Source organism: Falco biarmicus, chromosome 15 (genome assembly GCF_023638135.1).
Source record: "Falco biarmicus isolate bFalBia1 chromosome 15, bFalBia1.pri, whole genome shotgun sequence".
NCBI lineage: Eukaryota > Metazoa > Chordata > Aves > Falconiformes > Falconidae > Falco > Falco biarmicus.
In genome coordinates this window covers 996209-1014564 of record NC_079302.1, presented here as the reverse complement: position 1 = coordinate 1014564, position 18356 = coordinate 996209, and the positions used below count along the sequence as shown (strand labels likewise).

The 18356-nt window shown below is 57.0% G+C and overlaps 3 protein-coding genes across 7 annotated transcripts; all 3 read right to left on the bottom strand.

Moving 5' to 3' along the window:
* Positions 1 to 18: 18 nt before the first annotated feature.
* On the bottom strand, positions 19 to 2075 carry LOC130159222 (haptoglobin-like). 2 transcript variants are annotated; one of them, XM_056360609.1, is made up of 5 exons: positions 1957 to 2075; positions 1522 to 1583; positions 1282 to 1383; positions 1005 to 1079; positions 19 to 819 (listed from the first exon to the last, which is right to left on the bottom strand). In XM_056360609.1, exons 1-5 carry the CDS (start codon positions 1965 to 1967, stop codon positions 56 to 58), a joined length of 1014 nt encoding a protein of 337 aa, XP_056216584.1. In that variant the 5' UTR covers positions 1968 to 2075; the 3' UTR covers positions 19 to 55. The 2 variants fall into 2 exon arrangements, with proteins under 2 accessions (XP_056216584.1, XP_056216583.1); XM_056360608.1 differs by lacking the exon at positions 1957 to 2075 and adding an exon at positions 1771 to 1949.
* A 2434-nt stretch (positions 2076 to 4509) lies between these two features.
* DHODH (dihydroorotate dehydrogenase (quinone)) lies at positions 4510 to 8760 on the bottom strand. 3 transcript variants are annotated; one of them, XM_056360599.1, is made up of 9 exons: positions 8684 to 8758; positions 8072 to 8266; positions 7534 to 7733; positions 7251 to 7333; positions 6522 to 6709; positions 5939 to 6052; positions 5436 to 5589; positions 5204 to 5363; positions 4510 to 5087 (listed from the first exon to the last, which is right to left on the bottom strand). In XM_056360599.1, exons 1-9 carry the CDS (start codon positions 8699 to 8701, stop codon positions 5033 to 5035), a joined length of 1167 nt encoding a protein of 388 aa, XP_056216574.1. In that variant the 5' UTR covers positions 8702 to 8758; the 3' UTR covers positions 4510 to 5032. The 3 variants fall into 3 exon arrangements, with proteins under 3 accessions (XP_056216574.1, XP_056216573.1, XP_056216575.1); XM_056360598.1 differs by having other exon boundaries at positions 5204 to 5589; positions 8684 to 8759; XM_056360600.1 differs by lacking the exon at positions 5939 to 6052 and having other exon boundaries at positions 5204 to 5589; positions 8684 to 8760.
* Positions 8761 to 9730: 970 nt separating this feature from the next.
* IST1 (IST1 factor associated with ESCRT-III) lies at positions 9731 to 18356 on the bottom strand. Of its 2 annotated transcripts, none has more exons than XM_056360612.1 (10): positions 18211 to 18356; positions 16248 to 16347; positions 15399 to 15579; positions 15046 to 15133; positions 14625 to 14708; positions 14132 to 14242; positions 13550 to 13756; positions 12423 to 12515; positions 11221 to 11266; positions 9731 to 10054 (listed from the first exon to the last, which is right to left on the bottom strand). In XM_056360612.1, exons 2-10 carry the CDS (start codon positions 16333 to 16335, stop codon positions 9855 to 9857), a joined length of 1098 nt encoding a protein of 365 aa, XP_056216587.1. In that variant the 5' UTR covers positions 16336 to 16347; positions 18211 to 18356; the 3' UTR covers positions 9731 to 9854. The 2 variants fall into 2 exon arrangements, with proteins under 2 accessions (XP_056216587.1, XP_056216588.1); XM_056360613.1 differs by having other exon boundaries at positions 18165 to 18239.

Here is an 18356-nt window from a genome sequence, read left to right as displayed (position 1 = left end):
ACAGTAGGAGCCTGCAGCTGGGTGTGGGACACATTTATTCCCCCAAGGCCCCACCTCAGCCGGCTGCCACCGTCTCCTTGATCCAGGCCAGGACACGCTGCAGGTCCACATACACACCGTACTTGGAGGCCGTGCAGGTCTTATCGTAGCTAAGGATGCCAGCTGCATACCAGGTGTCATCATCAGGGTCCTGCACAGCGAAAGCACCACCAGCATCCCCGTAGCACGTATCCTCCCGCAGCTCGCTCATGCCCACACAGAAGGTGTCATTGCTAAGGATAGGCTGGACCCAGTAGGACTCATTCCGCGCCCCATAGTACTGCCTGCACATCTCACTGTCAGCCACAGGCAGCATCACGTACTTCAGCATGTCAGGAAAGGCAAAGGTGGCACCACGGCCCCAGCCCGAGACATAACCCACCCGCCCCGGGCGCACATAATTCTTCTGGGGCAGGCAGATGGGCATCACCTCCTCTCCGAAGACCACCTTCTGCTTGAGCTTCAGCAGGGCTAGATCCACAGCCTCTGGGTAGCCAGGGTGCAGCACCACGTGCTCAATGCCTGAGGTGGGCTGCTTCTGGCTGCCCAGGAAGAGCTGCAGCGTAGGGGCGATCTCCTCTGGCTTGGTGTTCTCACTATGATTCAAGTAGACGTTCCTGCCCGTGGTTAGCAGCCACTGGTCACTGATGAGTGTGGCCCCCACAGTGAGGTTGTGCCGGGTCACCAGCTGGCCCTGCCAAGGGAAGCTGCCCTTCCTAGCTAGCAGGCCCCCAATGATGCGCTGCATCTGCTTGGGGGGGTTCTTCGGCTTGCCACACACTGCAAGGGACAGAGCAGAGTTCTGGTGAGCCCACTGAGGCTGGTCCTGGCCTGCAGCAGCCCCAGGGAGCAGCACGGAAGATGGGGGTTGCGAGTAGCCCCCTGCAGCCCTTCAGATGCCCAGATGGACCACTCCCAGCCCCTCACCTGCCCTGCTACTCGCAGCCCCACTGCTCTGCTCTCACCTGGCTCACAGACAGGCACCTCCTTGCCAGCTTCAGGGCTCACCCATGCATGATCCTCATCACACTTATACATGCCTTTGGAGGGAAACCAGAGTCAGCACCCCTGCCTTGCAATGGGGAGGGAGACACGGAGGTACCTGTACCCTCCCAGGGCTTGGGTGAGCATTGGTAGCTACTTGTACAGCTGCATCATCTGGCATTAGGGCAGCCCCGTGCATCGCCCAGAGCCAGGGACAAGACCTGTCTCCGAGTACTATCCCCATGCCGTGTGCCTCACCATCACCAGAGCCACGCAGCTGGTAGTACGGGTCACAGCGGTACTTGATCAGGTGCTCCACGTAGCCATGTTCAATGTCCGCAGGTTTTGCACAGCTCCACTCTGCAGGCAGAGGATGCTCAGCTGGCCCGGGGGACCCAGCTCAGGGCATCACCCCTCCCGACTCCCATCTTCCCTGCCCTGCTCCCTGCCCTGGCTTTGTCCCAGCCCCAGTGCTCCCACCCTTGCCCTGGAAGGTACCGGTGGCAGCTGCAGTCTCCAGCATGGTCCAGGCCAGGCCAGTGATCAGCAGCACTGCAGGTCTGCAGGGAAGAGAGGGCATGCTCAGCAGAGAGCTCCTGACCCCTGCTCCGTAGCCATGGGCTCCACCAGGACCAAGCTCTGGCCAGGCTCATGCCCTGTCCAGGAGGCTCGCTCCCTGGGAGGGCAGAGGGCCACCCACCCACCTGCCCCTGGGGCTGCCCACCAGACACAGCCTGGAGAACTTGCCTGGGCCAGACCTGGACCCTGCTGCTGTGGAGGACAAGGCTGCAGTGTTGGGACCCAGAGCGCTCCCAGGCCCGGCACGGGTCCTGCCACAGCTCACAGCAGGGCATAGCAGGGCCAGGCCCTCAGCCAGGAAAGCAGGACAGACACAGCACCAAGCATGTGCAGGGACACATCAGCATTGCTCACCCCATGTTCATAGCTCCCTCCTCACAGCAGCCTCCTTCTGCAGGTTGGTGCTGTTCAGGGCTCCCTCCTCATCCCTTTTATTGCCTCCTCCCTCTAAGACCTCCTGACCCTGCGGTACACAGCCAGCACTTTTCCCAGCAGGAAGAGTACGAAAAGCCCCACCTGGCTCATGGCCAGCCTGGCAGAGGCTCCCCAGAAGCCTGCCAGGCCCCACAGCAAGCCAGCACGCTGAGTTCCTGGGATTTTGCAGCTACAAATATGCAGGGAGGGATCTGGCTGCAGACACCGGTGTCCTGGCGCTGACGCCAGCTGAGGCTCACAGAAAGCAGAGCCAGCCCCTGCCCCCCGCAAAGCTACCCTGTGCCACCACCTAGAGCTGTCCCCATGGAGGCACCCAGCAGCCCCGCAGGGCACAGGCAGCCACCTCAGTGCTGGCAGGTGAAGCTGGGGCCCAGCAGCAGAGTCCCATCCCATCCTGTCCCATCCCATGCCGTGCCGTGCCTGGCTCTGCTTGCAGCCAGGACGCACCATGCCGGCCACCCTGCAGAGTTGGGGCACGGTGGGGCTCAGCCCCACTAGTGATCTTGGCAGCACCGTCCTGGCTGCCCAAGGGCTGCAGCATGTCCCATGCCAGCTCACCGCCGGCTCCAAGGGACCGTGGCCAAGCCGGCCACTTCCCACCAGTACCCGCCCATTTCCCACTCCGCGGGCTCCAGCCCCATGCCCTGGCAGCCCCCGCACCCTTGGGAGCGGGTTGTTTGTCAGCAGAGGCAAGGGCCCAGCCCAGCCTTATGGGAACTTGTAGTGGTAATCGCTGGCCGGTGCCCAGCTGGACACAACTGACCAGCAGCAAGGGCAGAGCACAGCAGCCTGCTCCAATGAGCCTGGTCTGCTTCCAGCGGAGTGCAACCAAGGGGCAGTATGGAGGGGAGGAGACGGGCACCCGCTTTTGTACCTACCCCAGAGTGCCAGTGTTGCAATAACATCACCCCAAAACCACCTGGAGCACACGGGCTAGACCCTGCCCTGAGCCACTGAAGGGACCTGCTGGGGTGTCTCACCAGCACCCTTCCCGCCCCTCAGACACACCAGTCCTTCAGACTCTGGAGGGACCTCTATGTTTGGTCCCAGATGCTCCAGAAAAGGATTTTCCTGTGCTGTGCAAGCTTCTTCCCACCTCACGGGGCATCTATGCCCCTAACCAATGCAGGGGTTGACATCTCTGCCACAGCACCAGTCATACTCATGCACCCACTTGAAATGCAGGCGGCTAGAGTCCAGCAGAGGATGCATCAGGGCTTGGCAGCTCTGACCCACGAACCATGGCAGCACTTAGAAAGGTGCTGTGGCATTTGACAGGAGGCTTAGGATATAGCACTGTCCCAATGCAGCAGGCTCGTCCCTCCACAAGAGACTGCCATGCCCTGGCAGTGGGGAAAAAGCAACACGGGACTGCGCTTCGGTGTCCACCTGGCAGCCTCGGGGTTAGCTCGGGCAAAGGGACTGCCTGCAAGGTGTGGGAAGCTGCCCCAGCCTGCCCATGGGGCACAGATTGCAGCCCATGGGGCACAGATTGCAGCCCATGTGCTGGGCTGTGGCAGCACAGGGCCATGCTCGAGGCCAGTGCCACCAGCCACTGCCATGGCAGTGCAAGGCACTGAATGTCTCCAAGCCACAGTCACAAATTAGCTGCAGAGCATGCACAAGAGTGCTGTGGGACAAGAGGAAATTCAAGCTCATGCTCCCACAGGCATGACAGCCATCTTCAGACTGGGACAGCAAGGGCCTTGCCAGCCCCCTCCAGAGAAAGCACACCGGAACCTTGGCCAACGGAGCAGGTTGCATCCCTGTCAGAGCAGCAGTAAGCACCAACTCTCCAAAGCAGCTGCAGCTGCACGGTACTTAGTTACTGGCTGGGGTTAAGCCACAATAGCAGAGAATCTAGGGAACGAAGAGGCTGCTGTAGGGGCTGCAGAAGCAGGGGAACAGGCAGGCAACAGCCCCAATGTGAGCTGAGAGCCCGGTGAGCTGTCCCGCTCCTCCTGTAAACACGTTTGGTGAAGTGCTGTGATGCAATCCTGTTCTGCAGGGTGGGTTGCGAGAGGCTGCAGAGGGAACATCGTGTCCAGGTCAAGCCATGTTGCTCAAGAAAAGCCCGAGATGACTGCAGGAAGCCCAGGGTGAGGCAGAAGTCAACAATGGAGGCCCCAAAACCAAAGTCAACAGCCTCCAAAAGTGTGAACAAACTGGGCCTTTCTGTAACAAGTGACAGGGCGTATTGGCAGCAGTCTCCAAACATCTCTGTACCAGCAGCAAAGGGAGGAAACGGTGCCCAGCACATCCCAAGAGCCCAGCCTCAGGCAGAGGTCTCTGCAAGGGGGGACCCTGGTGAGCTTTGTGTGGATCCATCCCAGAGCCCAGCTACTCTGTGGCTTCCACCACTGGGAAAAAATGCACTAACCAGGAACCACATAGAGCTGATCCCACTCAGCTGAGGAGAGCCAGGCTGTGTCCCTCTGACCCAAAGGGTGTCCCCAGAGCAGCACGCAGGACCAGGTGAGCCAAACATTTATTGACACTGGGGCAGGACCCAGAGCCTGCAGGTTTGTTACAGGACCATGAGTGGAGAAGGGAAGAGAGCAGATCCTCCTGGGGAGGCTGCAGGGTCCCTGGCTTGGGGGTCCCATGGGCCTGGGCAGCAGCACCAGGGAAGGGGTGCCCCTCCATGGGGATGTACTACAGCAGGAGCCAGGGCACAGGACTGCCTACAGTAGCACACAAGGCTGTCCCCTCGGGGCCTTCCTCACTGCCCAGCAGAGCCTTATGCAACCCAGTGCTGGTTTCTGCTGCAGAGCCCAGCCCACAGGAAAGCCAAAATATGGCCCTGGGCAGCGGCACTAGCATGAAGGCCCCCTCCCCAGCCCACCACCAATGCAACCCAATTCATCCATCACTGACCCTTTGCAGGGGCTGGGACCAGGCCCTCGGCTCAGTTCCAGCCTGTACAGCACTGGAATCAACAGACCAGTCCCTGCTTGGCCATGGCTCCTCCTGGCTAGACTCTGGCTCTGCAGTGTCACCACCGGTGATCTGCTCCGACTGCCTCCATGACATTCTTGAATCCCTGCTTCCTAATCAGGGCCCACGTGTGTCAGCAGGGCCCGCAGTGCCACTGCTGGTGCACCAGCACATTGCTGCCCAGGGCCACCCAGGGACTCCCTGGGAAGGTGCCTGGCCCCTCACTCACCTCAGCAGCTCCTCCAGTTCCCGCTTCACCATCCCCACCACCAGCGGCCCGTGGTACACGAGTGCTGTGTACATCTGCACAAGCGAGGCTCCAGCACGGATCTTCTCCAGGGCATCATGACCACTGCTGACCCCCCCCACCCCGATGATGGGCACCTGGCCTGTGGGCAGGCACAGGGTCAGGACAGCATGGGTGACGCCAGCATATGCCCCAAGCCCTGCTTTGCCCCTACCTTGGGTGAGGGAGTACATCTCCCTGATGGTTTGTGTGGAGAGCTCCCGCAGGGGCTTTCCGCTGAGGCCCCCAGGCTCTGTGCGCTGCCTGCTCCGGAGGGTGCTGGGGCGGCTCACGGTGGTGTTGCTGACAATCAGCCCGTCCACACCTAGCTGAGGGGTCAGTAGCAGGACAGAGCTGCCACAAGCCACCCCCAACTCATCGCCAGGCTGCCAGATCAGGACCCCCCCAGCACATGCCCCAGCAAAATGTGCAGAGACAAAGCAGCTGCCCCTCACTGCCCGGACCACCCCCAGGGTCTGGGTGACACACACGAGCCCTCGCAGACTCAAGAGCTACCCGGGACACCATCCCTATGGCAGCCAGGGAGCTGCCAGTCTGCCCATCCCTTCAGAGGGAGACTTTCCAGGAGCGCGGCGGTCCTGCCCCCACGCTGTGCGAGGTGAGGCAGGAGGCCCACCAGCCCAGCTCCGTGCCAGGCTCCCCTGCCCGCCTCTTCACCTCGCAGACAACGCTCGCTATGTCCTGCTTGTCCCGCATGGTGAGGTCAGGGGCAATCTTCACCAGCACAGCCGGCTTGTGCTCACAGGGAAGCGTGTCCCTCTCTGCCAGTACCTGTGGGGGACATTTAGGGGCACAGAGCGGCAGTGGTGGTGAGGGAACAGCTCCTGCTCCGGACTGGCCACCCACAGGTGGCACAGGAACAGGCCCTGCTCTCCCTACATGGCACTACCACTGGGACAGGCACTCTACGGCACAGGGCATGGGGCATGCGACCCACGCAGGACCATGGTGACTGCCAATGCCACGGGGTGGGTAGCTGGCTGCCCCCTTGCAGGAGCTGAGTGGAGGGTAATGCCTCACTGCTCATATGCCCTTTGCTGGAGCACTGTGACCCAGTGAACGCCATATCAGCAGCTGCTCAGGGGACATCTCGGTAGCTCTGCCTGCTGCTGCAGGGAGCCACCACGCTCCTCCCTGTGCTGGGGCAAACGCAGTGGCTGGAGCAGAGCAAGCGCTGCCCCGGGACAGCATGCATGCAGTGCTGTAGCTGTGGGCCAGGCTGGCTGTGAGGGCCACTCACCTTGGTCAGCAGGTCCCGCAGCTCAGTCTTGCCCTGCAGGTCCCGCAGCCCTGGGGTGTTTGGGCTGGACACATTCACAACCAGGTAGTCAGCCAAAGGGCCCAGCATCCGGACCCCAGCCACGTAGTCAGCTGTGGCATCGGTAGAGCTTTTGTTCTTGCCCAGGTTGACTCCAAGGGGCATCCCCGCTGCAACACAGACACAGCTGAATGAGGGCAGGAGGGCCAACTACCACCTGAGGGGCCAGAGCGACCAACAAGGGAGGCTCCAGGACCAGCTAAAAGCAAGACGGGGATATGCAGCCCACGTGTTTCACGGGTTGGGCCTGGGACCATCCTGCAGCCATAGAGGCATGACCACAGCTGCCCCAGTAAGCACCCTGCAGCACTGCAGCCTCCAGCCTGGCTGCCCACTAGAAATTACCCTTGGAAACCACCCAGATGGGGCCCTGTTGGCTCCAGCTAGTCTCAGCAGACATGTCCTGCCCAAAGCAGCAAGCACAGCCTCCATCACAGAGAAAACAGCAGAGAAAGGTGCCTGGGCCACAGTCCCAGGTGGGGAGATTACAGCCCCAAAAGGCTTCCTGCTGTCTGAGCACAGCTCGCTCTGGCCAGGGCCCTCCTGTGCCTGGACGCTGGCATTACACACCCTTCCTGGCCTACAGCTACCTGGCAGCCCCTAAACCCACCCTGCAGACCCCAAGAGCAAAGGCTTAGAAGCTTGTCTCACCACCAGTGAGCCTGAGCTGTGTCTCCTGGCGGGCCCGCAGCCTGCGCTCCACTGCAGCGTGCCCGTGGCTGTTGAACCCATACCTGCTTCAAAACAGACAAGGCTCGGGGCCGGGCCGGTGTCCGCAAGCCCTGACCAGGACACACGAGTGACACGAGACAGACACACGGTTTCTGCAGCTCTGCTCAGCACATGCCACCGCAGCCCAGACCACCGAGCCGGGACCACCCAAATGAGCCCCCCCCCCCCCCCCCCCCAGTCTCTGGGACACCGCAGACCCCACCTGTTAATGATTGCCTCGTCCTCTGCCAGCCGGAAGACCCTGGGTCTGGGGTTGCCCTCCTGGGGCTGGGGTGTGACCGTCCCCACTTCCACGAAGCCAAACCCAATCTTGTACAGTCCATCCACGGCCTCGCCCTGCTTGTCGAAGCCAGCCGCCAGGCCCACCGGGTTGCGGAACCGCTGCCCGAGGACTCGCACCTCCTGCGGGGCCGGGGCTGGGTCAGCATCGGCAGCCGGGAGGGCCAGAGCCCACCGACCCCTGGAGCAGCCCCGGCCTCCTCCCCTCCCTCTGCCCCGCAGGGTGTCCTCATTGGGTGCCTGTCCCCCAGGGGACCCACGACTCCTGCCGGGGCCATCCCCCGGGCCACCCCAAGAGCCCAGCCGGGCCGCACTGGGTCCCCCTGGGACTCCCCCCCCCCGCCCCGTAATCCCCCCGCCAGCTCCCCCCCACCCCCTGTAATCCCCCCGCCAGCTCCCCCCGACCCCCTGTAATCCCCCCGCCAGCTCCCCCACCCCCATCTTCCCCCGCAGAGCCGCACCAGCGCGGGGCCGTCAGGGCGGTCGGTCGGCAGCAGCCCCAGGGCGGCGGCGCGCAGGGCCAGCCCGTGGGCGGCCTCGGGAGGAAGAGCGCGGAGCGCAGGCATCACCGCCGCGTACAGCCCCTCGTCACCCGCCGCCAGCGCCGAGCCCAGCAGCAGCCCGCAGCCTCCCAGCGCCAGCGCCCGCAGCCGCCCCTGCGCCAGGGCGTCAGTAGCGGCCTCCTACCCTGTACCGGCCGGCCCCCATCCCGCATCCCCTACCGCAGCGGCCTCCTACCCTGTACCGGCCGGCCCCCATCCCGCATCCCCTACCGCAGCGGCCTCCTACCCTGTACCGGCCGGCCCCCATCCCGCATCCCCTACCGCAGCGGCTCCCTACCCTGTACCGGCCCCGCCCGCATCTCCTACCGCGGCGGCCCCCCAATCCCACACCGGTACCCCGCCCCAGCACTGCCCCCCATCCCATATCGCTTCCCGTCCGCTCCTCGTTACCGGTAGCGGCCCCCGCCCCGCCCGCACCCCATACCGAGAACCGCCCCTCATATCCATCCCATCCCGCTACCCCATCTCGTCCCAGCCCCCCCGCCGCCCCGGGGCCCGCCGGCCGCTCACGCGCAGCGGCGTCGCCATCCCCTCAGCCCGCCACGCGGAGCACTTCCGGGAACCCGCCCCGCAGACTGGCGGAAGCCGCGCAGCCCCACCACTAAGAGCGCAGCAGAGGCGGGACGTGGAGCCGGCCCGGGCCAATCGCGCAGCGGCGGGCAGGCACGGAGCTCACTGCGCCGCCCGGCCCGCGCCCCCGCCCTGCAGGATACCGCCACGGCCCGCACCGGCGGCGGGGAGGGCGCTGCTGCGGTGCTGGGATCCCCCGACCACAAGCATCCCGCAGGCCACAGCTGCTCACGAACCCAGGCTTTATTAGGGACCAACCCCGAAGATACAAATCAACCGAAAACTCCGCTGAGGAGTTGTGCGAGTTACTACAGACAGCGCACGCAGAGGAGAGCCGGCCGCACACCACCATCTGGGGTAAGCAACATCGGTGCCTCGACCTCAGCTCTGAGCCAGAAGGCCGGTGGCATGCGCTGTGCCACTCCGCTAGCCCACCGCCCGGCCAGCTCGCGCTCCCAGTGCTGCCATCCTGTGAACGGGGAACAGAATCCGGCCAGGAACGTGGGAGCCATGGGGAGCCCCAAGAGTCCGGTGGGAGTGAAAGAGGACATCAGATGACCTGCAGCCAGATGCAGCAGGAGCCAGGGAGATGGCAGAAGTGCCAGCATCCTGCACAGCCACAGGGCCTTATCTCCTCATAACTGCACTCCCTGCTTCAGTCCCAATTAGTTAGAACTCCTACCAAAGGGACTTAATCACCCTTGCCATCCAGGCCATAAGAGCATACAGGGGCAACTTGTGGATGCTGCTGCCCTTGGGAGCACCGGGGGAGAGGAGAAAGGGCCATCCTACCTCAGCCTTCACCTCCCTGCTCTGAGGCAGGGGGCACAGTGCCAGAACATCAAGCACAGCTTTCATGTATAGCTACCTGGAGTGACAAGGGCTGTTCCCTGCTCCAGTCTCACAAGATTCCCCCCAGTTTGCCTCCTGGAGCGACAAAGATCAGGAAAGCAGCAGCACTTGCTTTAAGTAGAGCAGGAAGACAGCTCAAAAAGAGGAGTGCATTCATTTGAGGTTAATACAGGAAACCAATTTCAAGGGGAGTCCATTTCAGAGAGGAGAAGCTGTCACAGCTCCTGCCCCTCACTCTGCAGTTACAGCCCAGTCGGTTTTATGTTTTCTTCTTTAGCTCCTCAAATCTCCGAGAAAGATCATCAAAGTCAATGTCTTCAGAGGCAGAAGAGTTGGCGCCAGTAGATGCTGTTGGCAGCGTATCTGGCACAGATGGTAATTCAGGCAGGACAAAGTTATCGAAGGTATTGGGAGCTCCAGCTTTTGGTTTAGGAGAGGCTTCTGGCTTGGGGCCAGGCCCTGTTTAGAGTAAGAGAAATACCACTTCACCCCACCATCACCACCCTCTCATCAGGCCAAACAGAGACACACAAGAAAAAGGTCCTTCTACCAAGAAGGTAGTACCATTGGTCATGCATTCCAACTACGCATAGTCAAGGGGGAAACCCACAACATTTCAGATGTATAAGGCTGCAAGGGGCTGCAGCAATAGCAGACCTAGACTGGTGACCCTATCCTATGGCTGCCTCAGACAGAAAATCCCCCTCTGCTGCCCACAGCCAGCTGCAGGTGGGCTGAGCTCCCACGTGCCTATATTGACTGGACTGCAACATGGGCACTCAAAATCCCATTTTCCTCCATTCCAACACCTCCTAAAGACACACGCAGGTATCACATGCTTTCACTCAGCTGAAACGGAAGCATACAGCCAGATCCAGTGCACCCATAGGCCTACCCCAGTGCACCCATAGGCTTACCTTCCTCAGCACACATCACCAAATCCCCAGAGGACTCCATTAGTTCATTAGAAATCTTTGCTGGAGCTGGCAAGAGCTTACTTCCTTTCAAAACCCTCTCCACCCTCATCAAGTGCTAGAAATAACAAGCACTTTCAAAACACACATAGCAGAACCACACTGTACATGGCAGGAGAATTTTGTTATGACACAATTAGGATGCATAAAGCATCTCATAAGCCTTTACGCTGATGGACCAAGGAATAACTGCTATCCCTACTAGTCCTGCCCTGCTGTATGCAGCCTCAACACTGATGTTAATACAAACCTATCTACCCTCTTAGTGCTTATTTCTTTCATACTGTTGCTGCAAAACAGTATTACACTGTGTAAAAATATACTATCACTCAGAGCTGTTGCTTTCTTGTTTTATCCTGCAGCACCCTATACTTGGTCTGACCAGACAGCTTAAGCTGGAGAACCGGTATTGACTTCAAAGTCAGGCGCCAGTTCTTGAGTATCCCAGTAGAAGTCTGAATCCTCCCTGTTTTGAGAGGATACTCCCCATTTCCATCAGAGTCCTCTCTGAACTCAAATGCTGCTCTCAAGATGTGTCAAGTTCTACACATTGTTCCCTATATGGAAAGCTTCCTCCCAGGAACACTAGGATCCCAAGCTAAAAACAGCCCCTAACCACCCTAGGTTTCCCATACCTCTTGACATACTCACCAGCTACTGGCACAGAAGCGTCCTTGTCAGCATTAGGCTCATCAATCTGAAAAAGACTTTCAGTTACTACAGCTCGCTCTCCTACCAGGCACAGGATCACATAGGTGCATAGGCACTGCTCATGGGCAACAACAGCCACACCCACATACCCTGCTCCTCCCCAGGAAGGCAGACAACCCTGGCTCCCAGCACCCTCAGAAGAACATGCCTCTCTTCCCAGGAAAAGGATGTAGTGCTTCAACTCTCCTCTCTCCCTGCTCTTTAAAGCAGCTTCACTGGCCATATTCTGGAACTGGATAAACAGAGCACATCCACTAGCTGGTCTGAAACGTTTATCAAGGACTTAAGCGGGAGAAGACTGCCCTCTTCATGTAATCACAGCTACTGCTTCCTTTCTTTTATAAGGACAGGTCCTTGTAACCAGTAGCAAGGTATGAAGTGACCCCATCCCAGCTCTTGGTCCGGTGGGGACAAAGGGCCATGGCATGGTCAGCTGCACTGGTATAACTCCTCATTCCCTGCAGGCTGCAGTCAGCGGCATCTAGCCCCAACCAGCTAACAACTGCTGCATCTCCTGGACACGCAAGGCTGCTGTGCAGCTAGTACAAGGTGTTAGCATGTACAGCTGCTTCGCTATGCTCATCCCTACTCAGGATACTGCAAAAATAAGCAGCACATCACTGAAAGCATGGTCACAAACAGCAGCAACAAAGACACAGACAAGCACATAAAGAGAAAGCTCCAGCCTCTCCTTCGTTGTCCCCAAGGAGTTAAGAAAAGTCTGGGAAAGGAAGAGTCTCGAAACGTACATCATCTGGGTCAGCTAGAATTGTCATCCAGGCTAACGATGAACTAGTTCAAAAGCCATGAACAGACTGAAGGTGATACACTCTTCATGGTGTGAAAAACAAAATTTGTGGGCTATTTGCTAACTGTTTATCATAATTTTAACAATGCAGTAAAATAAGCTTTGGCTTTCTTTTGCAGACAAAGCACACAGCAGAATGAGGAACATCTCCTCACAGGTCATTCTCCCATCACATGCGCTCAGTGATTCATCATGCCCATAGGCAAGGCCAAGCACCGCTCCAAAGGTTGACAGCAGTGTGCTTAGTGAACATTTGCCTTTCCTGTGGCTACCACTGCACTCTTTTTGAGGTTTCCTCTGTTGCCCACAACAGTGTTTCAGCTCAGGCACTTACGGACTCGTAGGTTGGTGGGGTTGCCGGAATTGGTGGTGGATGGATGTTAGTGAAAGGCTGGTAGGTCCCCACTGGCAGGTCGCTGAAGTTCTCCTGTACAAAGAGATTATAGTCATGCACCAGACTACTCACCTGGGAGTCACCATGGGACACAATACAACAACTGCAGCTGTAATGGGAGTCAAGAGAAAGTAGTAGTCTAAAATAAATGCAGGCAAGTATCTGACCCGATGTAGTTTATACTGAAGACTTGAGAAACTTTTCCTAGTAAGTCACCTGGAGCAACCAGATCCAGCTACCAGAACTACGGGTTATTATGAAGAACCAGCATGATTAAACACTTCATCTTTCGAGGCACTGGAAGTACCAGGACAAAAAGGGTAATAATATCCTGCATTAAGCACACTTGAGCTATTCCTCCATGAGTGCCTCCAAGACCTATTTATTTTTTAATAAATATATATGTATTTATGCCTGTGCCAACAGCCAGCTGATGATACATGTCCCATATTTTCCACAAAACACACTGCAGCATTGCTGGGACCATATTAAGACTCCAAGCCATCCCACTGTTCTGCCACTCTCCAGTCTACACACACATCTTATCAATTACTGAATTCAAAACACTGCTCTTTTCAGCTCCCACCTTCCACCCCCATAAATTATTTCCAAGAACCACTGACCTGGTCCCCTTCCCTTGTAGGTCTGAAGGCAAGGCACTTCCTCATTTTTCTTTGCTGTTCCCACCCCAGAAACTCACCTTATTTCCTTGACCGAATCTTGGCACACTACCAGCCTACTCATTTCAAAGTGCAGCTCCAACCCCTGGTCACAAGCCTGGCAGTCTGCTGACTGCCTCAGGAGTTAAGTCTGGACTCCGCTGTTTTCTGAAGGCAAAGAGGACTGGCTGGAGAACAGGGGTAGGAACCTCCACAGTGAAGACGCAACATAAAGCTTCAGCTGCACTGCTAACAATTGCCATCCCACACAGCCTCACACCAACATGATGACCCTGTGACACACCAAGCTGTCAGGTACAGACACTTCCCAGTCAGCAAGCACAGGGCTAAGCAGCACAGCTGGAGTCTTCCACAGGAAAAGGCAATGCTCAAAGCAAAGGCACTTACCGGTCCCTTTGGAGGTGGATAGGAGAAGGGTGGATTTGGTGTTGGCATGGGCATAGGCATCATCACTGGCATGGGCACTATTCCATCATGACCAACCAGCGGGGCTGTAAATCCACCACCTCCTCCCCCTCCATGGCCACCCTTCTTCACATCATCCGTGAATCCCACGTCAATTAGAACTGCCTCTCCACCCGCAGGGGCTTCAGCCTGGAGAGGATGAAAGAACTCTGCTCACCCACACATCTCTATTCTGATCGCAGCGCTCTGAACACCATTTGTCACTGGACAAGATGGGACAACACAAAATGGACAGAACAGACAGCAGCTACACAATGATATTAACGGGAATCAGAAAGGGAAGCAGACTACAGCACAACTACCTAACACAACATGCTGTAGGGCTGTGGGAAGGAGCAGGGATCATGCTACACTAGATCTGTCTAGAAGATACCAAAGCACAATCACCACTAAGTTTGTTGGAATGCCACTGCCCTGTGCTCTGGAAGCCCACACAGCACAAATGGGACATTTCAGCCACTGGAACACAGAAGGAAGCTCCAGACTTGCAGGTGCCTCACTCACCATCACTACCGAGTCAGGCTCATAGGGTACGTTGTAGTTCTTGGCAATCTCGATGAGGTATCTCTCCACCAGAATCTTGGGTGGTGCCTCCACACTCAGCTTGTGCATCAGCTGGAACACAAGGGTACAGAGGCACTCAGTAGGACTGGGGGAGAGCAGTTCTGTCCCAGCCAGGGCCACACACTGCAGGGAGCACAGTGCAGCTTTGGGGAGGCCTTTTGCCCTAGCATGGCACTGCCACAGAGAAGGCTGCTGGCAACCATAGGCCAGGGCTCCATGTGCTCTGCTTCTCTCCATCCACAGCCAGCACAGCAGGGCCCCATCTGCCAGGGACCTCCCACGCTCTAATGCAGGCAGGCCCCCAGCAGCACAGCCAGCCCACCCTGCTCTGCAGTGAGCCACAGACATCAGTCACTGGTGACAGAAAAAGGGGCAGAATGCCACAGCAGGTGTGTCTGTTCTGCTAGTTCCAGCTGTTCTACCAGTTCATTACCCTGTCATTAACTGTCCCAATCTGGTTTGTCCGGCACAGCTTCCCATACTCCTTGCTGTACTTGGCACACAGCTGGTCAGCAACCTGTAGCAGGAGAGAAAACTGGGAAAATGCACACCTTCGCTTTCCCCCATCATACACTGTGCACCTGCTGCAGCCTGTACAGCTGCCCACCCACCTACCCACCTCCCTACCTCCCTCCCCAAATCATCCTCATTTCTGTCACTGAGTGTCCCAGCTGAGAAGCCTCAGCCATCCTCAGTGCTCCAGGGACACCTATGCTGGGGTCTCTGTCTGCAGGGCCCATAAAAACAGGTAATCTGCCTTAGCAACACACAGTCCCAGGCAAAGGCCTCCACCAGCTTCTGGCAGGGTCACCCCCACCCTGCACACATAATACCCCTCAAACAACCCTACTCACAATCTTCAACTCTGCCACTTCTGACTGGAGTCGTGGTGCAGCCCAAATCAGTGTGGACACTGCTTCTGCCAGGCCAGAGTCCAGCTCCCTGAGGGCAACAGAAGACAATCCTATCTCCACACCAAGCACCTAGTCTTTGCTGCCTTCCATCTCCTTAAACTTAAAGACCCCATCCTCCACGCTGGGCTCCAGAGTCTTCCCTGCCTGGGGAAGACAAGGTCTCTGAGCCCCTAGGACACCAAGACAAACACAGGTGCCCTTCTGCGCGCCAGGTGTGCCCCCAGCAGAACCCCTTCCTGGGCCCAGGGGGCCTGGACTCTCTCCCACAGCACACCCTCTAGGCCAGAGCTTACTTCATGGACTGAATCAAGCCAAAGCGGGCTAGCAGCAGATCGCAGTACAGCTCCAGGATCTCCATGGCTTCCACAAGGTAATCTTCACGGATGATGTGCTCCACACGAATCCTGGCACGCTCATCTTTTCCAGCTGCCAGATAATCTGCAATCTCCTTCCTTGCCTTCTGGGCCAGCTCAGCTATAGCACATATCCAAGGCCAGTCACGGTACTGGCAAGGGCTGCTGCCTCCATACCCACCCACAGTCCCCACCACAAACAAAGCTTCAATCTCTCTCCTTCATCGAGCCCCTGCAGCACAAGACACTCACTCAGCCATGGCTTTGTGGAGCCATTCTGTCTAGGTTTTAGCACACTAACTCACAGGAGAAAGGTGTGTGGGCTTTTAGCTGCTACAAACACTCCTCTGTCTTCAATTTCTCTGCAGAGTCAGTCAGAATCATGGATCTTATCTGTGTCTGGGCAGGGCAGGACAGCACAGCTGGGGAGAGTCTCCTACAGCACCCAGGAAGTTCCCCAATATGCTGTGACCACAGAAGGCTCAGGAAAGGCCCCTGGGGCAAACTGACATGTCCCTCCACGCAGCTCACAGCTACCACCCCATGCACCCCATAAACTGCACTCTGACATGCCTGCCAGGAAAGTGGACAGAGGCCACATTGTGGCCAGCCTGCTCCCCCAGGTACTCACGCACTGGCGCAGACTGCAAGGCCTGGGTCCAGCAAAGAAGAGCAAAAGGCTACTCCATACTCAGCCCATGAGAGCACCCAGATTCCAGAAAAACCTTCTCCTCATGTCTCCTGAGCCCCAAAAGCATCCTGGATCACACCTGCCCCTCAAATACTCACTCTTCTTCTTCTCCAGCAGTTTCAGGCGATTGATGACAAGGCGCAGGTTGACTCGCAAGCGCTCAGCCTTGAACCCAGAACCCAACATGATAAACACTTTCTGTGAGAGAAGAGGCAAAAAAGCTGTTGGTCAGAAGGACACCAGTCACTGTTTTACTCAGGAGGGGATGACAACACCACACCCCTGAATTCTCCAAACAAATACACACAGGCCTGCTGTGCATGTATGTGGTTATTTACGAGTGACTGGACCTGCAGCACTCATCGTTCCCTTTCCCACTTTACAACCCTGAATCTCACCAACAGGGAACAGAAACTTCCTGGATATTCCCATTCTGACAGACTGAATCTCAGCCCCAGAAACAGGTATAAGATGATCAAAAACTGGGACTACTCCATAAATAGCAACAGAGTTAGAAAACATGCTAACCCAAGAAGTTAAAGGCCTGGGTCTATTTAATCTAGGTAATTGACACTAGCCACTGATGTGGATACCAGAGTACAGTAAAGTTTTAAGAATGTTAGACAAAACCTGCCATCTGTGGTCTAGGAAAATGTGATTGTGCCTCAGTTCATTAAGCTGAGCTTGCTGAAATGGTATTTTGCGGTTCCATTCAGCACTAGATTTCCAAGAAGCCCAAATGAAAAAACAACTCGGATGCCACAATAAACAGCATAGCTGCTAGAAGACAGGCTTTCATTCCCTTACTTCAGGTAACGGAAATAAACCAATGCCTCAAGATGCCACCTATGACAACTATCACGCAGTCAAATCCTCTTTCTGTGATTTCATTGACAAAACCACATTTTTAAGGAAACGTGATAGTCAACTGCAAGAACCAAGCCAACTTCTGTCCTATTAATACGCAAGCTGTAAACCAGCTGTACAAACCACCCAAGGACTGTACAAGCTAAGGTTGTAACAGCTCTATCATCAGAAGGACAAAGTTGCCATTCCATATTCCCCACACTCTTCCTGCTTACTGAACACATGCTCTGGTACTTCTCCAGTCTCTCATGAGCCAATTCAACTCATTAGGCCTACAGAAAACTAATTCAGAGACATTCTTTTATTACAGCATTTTGTTACGCCAAGAACTGTTCATCAAAAAATGCTTCCTTAAGAGCTACCACATTGAAGGACCTTGGCTTGTACCTGAAGGACACTGGAGCAGACTTTTGGACAGTGACAGCATTTTGTGTATAAGAAGTGGTTCACACAAGATTTATTACTATGAAAGCTGATCTATTTACATCAATACAGTTATTTCAATGATGCACAAAATCAACCAAGCTCAAACCCCACTGCTACAGAAGTATATATGCACGACGTAAATCTGATGCCACAAAAGGTAATTTTTGCCCTTCTGTAACTGTTATGTATTTCTACAATATTAAAATAATTTTACAGTGCTGCAAGAAAGTCCCAAGCATGAGTTGCAATGTCTTTGTAAAAGTACCTATTAAATAACTGATTAACAAGCAACCTGTTTTAACAGATTAAATCAAAATACAGCCATTAAGTAGCAGCCAGCTCACCAGCCGTTCTTTTACACCCTGCTGTTAGTCCAAACAGTTTCCTTGACCCTTCTCCCCGCAGGCGGGCTGACAGCCGACACCATCCCCTGCCCGTACAGCGATCGGCCCGTCGCTGGGGCGGTGTCCAGCCGCATTAAGCGGCCGGCGAGACGCAGTTGGGCAGCTGCACAGCGGCCGGGGCCAGCCCAGGGAACGGCGCAGGACAGCTCGGTTTAGCGTCACCGGCGCCACTGGGCCCCGACGGGCCTGGGGGTGCAGATACCCTCCTCCGCTGCCATGCCCAGCGAGGTGGCGCCGAGGGACCGTCCCACAGGCCTGCCCTCCGCCCCGCCAGTGATCACCTGGAGCAAGGCACCCACCTCGCTGCCAGCCACCCACCTTCCCAGCCACCGAGCGCGGCCACCGCTGTCCCAGCCCCACTCACCGGCCGCGCAGGCTTCAGGCGCTCAAAATGGAGGATCCCTGCCGCATCACCTCACGGCGTGCGGAAGGATCTACGGTGCCGGCACTCCCCACTCCCCGTCCGGGACACGACCGAGCTGGTGCGGCAGCTGTGGCGGCAGGGCCCCG

Bases quoted from the DNA above. Each gene is read 5' to 3' on its own strand.
- LOC130159222 (XM_056360608.1), bottom strand. From the start codon at position 1,877: ATGCCCTGCTGTGAGCTGTGGCAGGACCCGTGCCGGGCCTGGGAGCGC. The intron at 1,584-1,770 runs GCAAGTTCTCCA...TCTTCCCTGCAG, and splicing joins AGGGTCCAGGTCTGGCCCAG to ACCTGCAGTGCTGCTGATCA. The intron at 820-1,004 runs GTGAGAGCAGAG...TGTCCCTTGCAG, and splicing joins GGTGCCTGTCTGTGAGCCAG to TGTGTGGCAAGCCGAAGAAC.
- DHODH (XM_056360598.1), bottom strand. The intron at 7,334-7,533 runs GTGGGGTCTGCG...GTTTTGAAGCAG, and splicing joins GACGAGGCAATCATTAACAG to GTATGGGTTCAACAGCCACG. The intron at 6,053-6,521 runs GTGAGTGGCCCT...TGTCCCCCACAG, and splicing joins TGCGGGACCTGCTGACCAAG to GTACTGGCAGAGAGGGACAC.
- IST1 (XM_056360612.1), bottom strand. From the start codon at position 16,335: ATGTTGGGTTCTGGGTTCAAGGCTGAGCGCTTGCGAGTCAACCTGCGC. The intron at 15,134-15,398 runs GTAAGCTCTGGC...TGTTGCCCTCAG, and splicing joins GGCTTGATTCAGTCCATGAA to GGAGCTGGACTCTGGCCTGG. The intron at 14,709-15,045 runs GTGAGTAGGGTT...CTCCTGCTACAG, and splicing joins AAGTGGCAGAGTTGAAGATT to GTTGCTGACCAGCTGTGTGC.